General features: G+C 35.9%; 1 protein-coding gene across 2 annotated transcripts in view; it reads left to right on the top strand.

Annotated features, from left to right (window-relative positions):
• The first annotated feature begins 1,045 nt into the window (after positions 1-1,045).
• LOC117409381 (proprotein convertase subtilisin/kexin type 5-like) overlaps positions 1,046-6,980 on the top strand; it is a 182,371-nt gene continuing 176,436 nt past the window's right edge. Inside the window, exons 1-2 of one of the 2 annotated variants that reach the window (XM_058996278.1) lie at positions 1,046-1,604; positions 6,639-6,743. In XM_058996278.1, the coding sequence (XP_058852261.1) occupies positions 1,425-1,604; positions 6,639-6,743 (285 nt within the window). In that variant the 5' untranslated portion in view covers positions 1,046-1,424. The remainder of the gene's footprint in view (positions 1,605-6,638; positions 6,744-6,980) is intronic. The other variant, XM_034015346.3, reaches the window with a different exon arrangement.

Raw genomic sequence — 6,980 nt, 5'->3', positions numbered from 1 at the left:
GGAAGCAGGAGGTAAATCCCCTTCTTGGATTTTTTCCCCTCTTTCACATTGCAAGCTTTGAGAATCTGTCTGAATCTGTCTGTTTATGCAATAATCCAAGCTCCTAAAAGCAAAGGGGTGAACTAAAGATGGAGTTGGCCTATCTTGTATAACCCACCCTGCCTCCAGGACATAAATTCTTGCATTCCCAAATGATACTGACCACAGGAATTAGCAATACCAGGTTGAGGGGAAGATGCGCTTTGCTGATGTGAGGTTTGACTTACAGAATCATAGGGGGAATGAAGAGATTTGTCTCCGTTTATAAGTTGTCAATTTCCAACTTGTGAACTTTTTCAGTAGCCAACCAAGACCGGCACTCAGAGTACCATGGGGAAATATATTCGTAACTTACATATCATTTTTCACAAGAAAATTACTCAGGGGTTTAGATTTCAACATGTATGTAATTCGTGTTACTTTGAATGGTCAAGTAAACAGATGAAGATTAATAAAGCCAATTGATTTACCAAAGTATAAAGAATATTGTATCAGGCATACAAAGGCATATTGTATCCACCTCATCAGCGGTCAGAGCAGCTGCCCAAAAGTAGGATGAAACTCTGATTGTATCTTATAACAACCTGTACTATATATCTTATAGTTCAAAATAGTATAGTTAAATACATTCTTGAAATTGATTTTTGTTTACGACTGTAAGTCGCCCTGGATAAGGGCGTCTGCTAAGAAATAAATAATAATAATAATAATAATAATAATAATAATAATAATAATAATAATAATTTACAAAAACAGTAAAGCCAAAACACCATCTCCATCAGATACAAATTACCTAATACAAGCCATCTAATAAAACTATCGGAATTAAAGAAATTTCACATGGTTGAACAACATTAGTATAACGATCTACAATGTATATGCTAACAGCATACCATGCCCATTTCAGAAGCTACTAAAATATGAACTGCTCGTTCAACATACTTGTTGAAGGGTACAGTAGTTGTCTCTTTAAGACCCAGAGGAGGCCTAAGGGACGGTGTTGAGAGCGTTTACTCTCCTGAGTGTGTCTAGTAATTTGGAGGAGGCGCTGCAGCCATTTCATCACTTAAGAGAGAAACCGGAGATCAGGGTCCCAGAGTAACTGTAACCAGAGCTCTGCAAACATTTACACACTCACCACTAAGAGGAAACAAGACGGAGAAAAAGAAGTGGAAACGAAAAGAACTAAAACACTACATTCTCAGAAGATTTATCCAGTTTATACAAGCAAAATAATTCTCCTTATGAGTTCATCAGTGATCATGTGTGAATGTTGAAGAGCGCTCTATGATACAGCTGATCTCTGGTGCAAACACGCGTGTTTGTTTGCGAAATTGGAGGTGCAAAGGATTTGATAAAGAGAGCCCGGAGAGAGTCTGCAAAAGATGGGTTGGAAACGTCATTTAAACAGAGAGTTTGTGTATGTTCTGGCGCTTTGGCTTGGATGTGTGTTGCCTCTGTGCAGGACTCGGATGTACACAAACCACTGGGCTGTGAGAATATCTGGGGCTTCTCAGGATGCAGACAGGATAGCAGACAAATATGGTTATAGTAACATGGGACAGGTAAGTTACAGTTCCATTTCAGTTATTTTTTTAAAATGTTATGGTTATTGCATAATTATTTATAATTATATTTATACATGTTGTTTGAATCCCATGTATAACTTTAGAAACAATTTAGCCAATAATAATTGTAATCTGTTTTCTTGATCCCTAGCTGTGAAATGACTTGTGTTCTTGTTCTTGTTTATTTTCTTGCAGCTCGTGCAAGATTTAATCAATAGAAAGCTTTTCTTTCGCTATACAGAGTCCTGCCCTACGTTACTCAGGCTTCAAACTTTGTATTTCTTAACAACATTTGCCTGATACATCATAATCACAAAATAAACAATGCTGTGGTACATATATATATATATATATATATATATATATATATATATATATATATATATATATATATGAAAATCCATTGATGCTTTACCGTTCGCATACCTTTTTAAATGTAAAATTGTTGCTACTGGCATGACTCCGATTTGCGTGAATGCGTTATGATTTTAGCATAATACACAGATCAGCAAAGACAGGTGTCCAGCTTTGTTTGCTTGATTAACATTTATTAAAGTATTTATTTACGCCTACGCTACCTATAACTGTTTAAGTTACTGAATGAATGCAGTGTGACAAGTTTAATTATTCTATTCCACATAGGCTACGTAATAACTAGCCTATCGTTTTATGTTGTAGCCTAAAACATTGACTTTGCAACACCGACAGCATTTAAATAACGGTGTCAATATTGATTTTGAAGAACATAAACATTCTCTGCAAAATTAACATATGTGGTTATTAGCGATACAAAAAATAAACGAGCTAGCAAAATGATGGTTGCAGGTATAAAAGTTATTTGGTTTTTGTGTATTGGGAGAGAGAATGTCTGTCTAGTTTGTTTTCTGCCAGTCTCGTCAACAAGCTGACAAATGGATGACACATTCAAGATCAAACAAGGAGGGCACAATTGCTGCTACCGGGAGAGTTTCTACGACTACAACGGGAGCAACTCAGAAATTCTGTATCCCCTTTTCACTCAGACTTCATTGAGAATGTTTTTTAAGGTAGCTCCCAAAAGATTAGATAAAGCAGGAAGCAGCCTCTTTTGAAGGTGCACAGTTGTAGATGCGCTGTGCAGTTTAATTAATAAAAAGTGGTGCAATTTAAATATTTCAATTATGCAAGATATTTAGTAAATGTAAAATGATAATGTATCATCAATTTGGGTTTAATGTTCTATCAGAGATTAAGTGCCATTGTCCTCATTGGACAGGCTACTTTGTAATTTGTTGGAGCATTTTTAACTGACATATATCTGTTTTAATTTCCTCTATAGTTTTGTTAAAGAGAGATTTAAAATAACAGATGTTTTAATTTTCTCTTTTACATAACAATATAGTTAAAAGAGGAAATTGTTAACCGCAGAAGTTGTCTAAATGTAATGTATCAAACTACATATACAGAGTGTTGTGATTTTTTAAAATCAAATGATTTGATAATGGGATTAGACTGTCTATATGCATTGGGAAATGAGGCAAGCAACACATTCCCAGAGATGCAGATACACTGTAATCAAAGGTCATTCTGAATTGGTTTCTGGCTAAGGAGTGGTGTGGGTGTGTGTGCCCAAGAACCCCCTCTGATCTCTTGTGAACTTGCCATTGCAGGATTGAGGCACAATGGAGGGGTATGCACTAGAAAACCCACATCGCCATTGTCGTGCATTACCTGCACTGTTGATAATAATAGACTGTAGCCTCTGGTGCTGGCGTCTTTCACAAACCATAAATTCTTCAGGAATTAAAAAGGGTCCCAGATCTGTGCAGTCTTAACAATATAAGATACAGGAAACTGCATCTGGAGACTGTTCCTCATTCTTAAAGTAAACTCATTGGAATTATGTTTTAAGAACAGTATGGCAACAATAGGCTCCATCTGTTCAAAAGCTGTGAACCCCTTTTAAAGTTTTACAATTCCACTAAGAACTCAAATAAATTACATATATGTCAACAGGTCAGTTGCTTAGCCACCAAACACAATATCTGAAAGGACATGGTTCACATAAAAATAATGCAGCACTACATCTTGAATTGTGTGTGAGGGTTGAAAATTAGAGAAAATGCTTTATTTATTTATTTATTTATTTATTTATTTATTTATGAATATATAATAAAAGGATAATAGATTGTCATTCTATTTTATGCATTCAGTAGTCAATAAAATACCTCAAATTACAAGTGCTTTTCTATTCATTCCCAGTAAATATGGATGCTAGCTTATATCCCACAGAGGTCAGGATACATATTTATGAGCTGCTTGCACTTTGACGCTTCCTGTAAAGTAATCTTCCTTTGTTTCATGTATGTGCTAGCTAGTGAAAAATTTGCCTGGCTAGGTGATAACATAAGGCTTCTACTTTGACCCTTGCTGAGTCTTGTTTGCTGATAATTAACAGTAGAGCTACAAATCAAATAGAACACAGTGGTAAGAGAATTCTGTAACTTACCACCATGAAAACAAACTGGAAAATGTTAAGGACTTAGTTCCTCACCAAAAAGTAGATCCGCTTTGTAAATACATATTGCTGAATTCCCCATTCCCATGACAGTGATGCATTATGTATTGAAAATAAATGTAGTTTTAGAATTGAAAAAAAAAAACAATCACTGTGTTATTTAGAAATGAGTTGCAGCCTTCAGAAAGCCAGAGTAATCCTCTTTCTAATGATGCCACTGATCCTGTTTGTAAGCACAGCTCTTATGTATAAATCTTTCCTGGGTTAGACAGAGAGGATGACACAGTAAAATATATGCTAGAGTGGAATTCGCATCAACAGCATTTACGGTAGTGCTATATATTCCAATATTTTAAAAAGGCCTTTTTTAAATCTTTTATTCATTTCAAACTTGGCAAGCAAGTTATAATTTGTCTTTTTAAAGAACCTCACTGCTCACAAGTTTCTTATTTATAGGAACAGGAAATTCATCAAAATGATCAGCTTTGTTTGAGGGTCTGATTTCCGGTTTCATCATGCTTTTCTGATTGACAGTCACGTAGAGAAAACATGGGACAGGTGAAAAACAGTTCCTCAAACAAAACTGTCAGATAATCTGGTAATCAGAAATATTACTTAACAGTTGGATAATGGATTATGTAGTCTTTATTTTAAGCAGTTATCCCAGCGGATACAAATTAAAGTAATAAACTAACGATATATGTTGGATAATGGTCACAGGACGGTAAAGGAACATACTAGTAGTATTTAGCACATGCAGCAGGTTGTGTTTCTAGCATTCGTTTAAGTGCACTGTTTCTTTAAAGATCAGTGCATGGTCATCATCTTTATTACTTACTTACTTGCTTACTTTAGCCGTGATATGATAAATGCCAACAGGTACTATTTGTACAGGTTCCCAGCACTGCTCACCAGGAATTCATTAAATAAGTGTTCCCTTTATCTACTGTGACAGGCGGTTGTGTTTTCAGAACTAGATTTTAGGGTTAGGCCTTTTTAATACATATTTGAAAATGCATTCCTTTTAAATGTTTTACTAAAGATTTTTGCATATGCTTCATCTGGTATTACTGTTTGTGGTAGCAATGGGTTTCCAGGCGTGTTCTGGCAGAAAAGCAGGTTTTGAATGTGGATTATGTCTAAGTAAATTAGGTCTTCACAGGGCTTAGCTTTCATGAATGCACATGTCTCTCTGTGCAGTTAATTAACTGGTAAATGTAATCAACTGGACTATCTTCTTCGTTAATAAGTATAATTTTACAGCACAAATAATTGTCCTCAAAATTGACTAAAGCAATATCCAGCTTTAGAAATTACAGATTGATGTCTTAATCAACACTGCACCCATTAAGAGTATTGCATGTTGACCTTGAAATTGCATCGCTAATCAACTGTAGGCCATGCAAGCAAGTTATTGTTAGTAAAGCATCAGATGCTACAAAGCCTGAAAATGTGTTGGTTGTTGCACAGGATGAACCTTAAATAGGACTTAAAATGAATTGACAGCAAACAGACATAATTTAATATACAGTATGGCAAATTTGCACATTACAATTTAAGGTATAAAATACAAGCAAAGAACCAAAAGATCCCAAACAGAATTTGAGGGGGACTTGTCGTTATATTGCTAGTGCTAATAGTATTTTCACCTGTTTTTTTATTGTTAGATTTGTGCCTATAACTCTAACTATAAAGGTTACAGGTACATGTCATACATTAAATGAATGTGCACACACTAGGCTTCCATAAAAAAAGGGAAATAGTCTGAGACTCACCCTGTTCAGTACAGATAACAAAAACCACAGAAAAAGAGAGATTATTTGTGCCAGGGACCCTGATCATGTGGTGCAAGATGGAGCTATTCACTGTGGCTTCAAGCTTGGCAGGGTGGTGACCATAGCAACCTACCTTAACAGCTGGCTTGTGACATGCATCTGATCCACAAACATGAAATATGAATATTTATTTATCTGAAAATAGGTCCTTGTGCCTTTTGATGTCGCCCTTTCTCTTATTTTGTAAAGATTTTGCGTGAAAATGTTTGTTTACTTCACCGAGGTAGGTCTGTCTTACAGCTCCGCAGCAACATTGCAAAACACTCGCAACTTTCTACTTGCATGTTCCAATGCAGGAAATGCACGAATAGGACCTTGTTTTAAAGCTACGAGTCTCCTCTTTCGGACGGTGCCCTGCCAGTAGGGCTGTCTCGTGCTGTGCCTGAGTAAAAAGATTTAAAGGTCCAGGTCGCCATGGAGCAGACCCTATAGAGTTAATAGTTATTTTCTTGTGATTGGTGTTGGTGTAATGATACTCAAGACCCAGCTTGTGTAAATGCGCTAATGAAATTACTTCATATCATTTATTTTCCTTGAAAGATGATCGGAGGGGGAGGGGGAGGGGGTATCCAGTAACATTTACGATCACCTGAGGGAAATGTATTATTTATGATCGTTCATACTGACAACTTAATTAAAATCTACTGGGTTATTTTTCTTCAATAAAATAAGTATATGTTTTGTTGTCTTCCTCTGCAGATTGGAGACTTGAAGGATTACTACCATTTTTTCCATAGAAGAACAATAAAAAGGTCAACGCTTTCAAGCAGGGGAACACATAACTTCATTTCAATGGAACCAGAGGTAAGAATATCCAGCTAGCAAGTGTCATTGAGACAGACCTACATTTTTAATTGGTAATACCACACTGCATTGTGCTGCATGGATACCTGCCTAATGAGAAGTGTTGATGCACTTTCTTTTAGCCTCTTTTTCTGTTCTTGTCAGAACTGGAAGCGGAACGATGCCAACAAGTGTTACATGCATGAACTGCATATTACTCTAAACATAATAAGTTGATGTCTTTACATTTCTTTTTAA

This window comes from Acipenser ruthenus, chromosome 2 (genome assembly GCF_902713425.1).
Source record: "Acipenser ruthenus chromosome 2, fAciRut3.2 maternal haplotype, whole genome shotgun sequence".
NCBI classification, from domain to species: Eukaryota; Metazoa; Chordata; class Actinopteri; order Acipenseriformes; family Acipenseridae; genus Acipenser; species Acipenser ruthenus.
The sequence above is the reverse complement of the archived record's forward strand: the minus strand, read 5'-3'. Positions and strand labels throughout refer to the sequence as shown.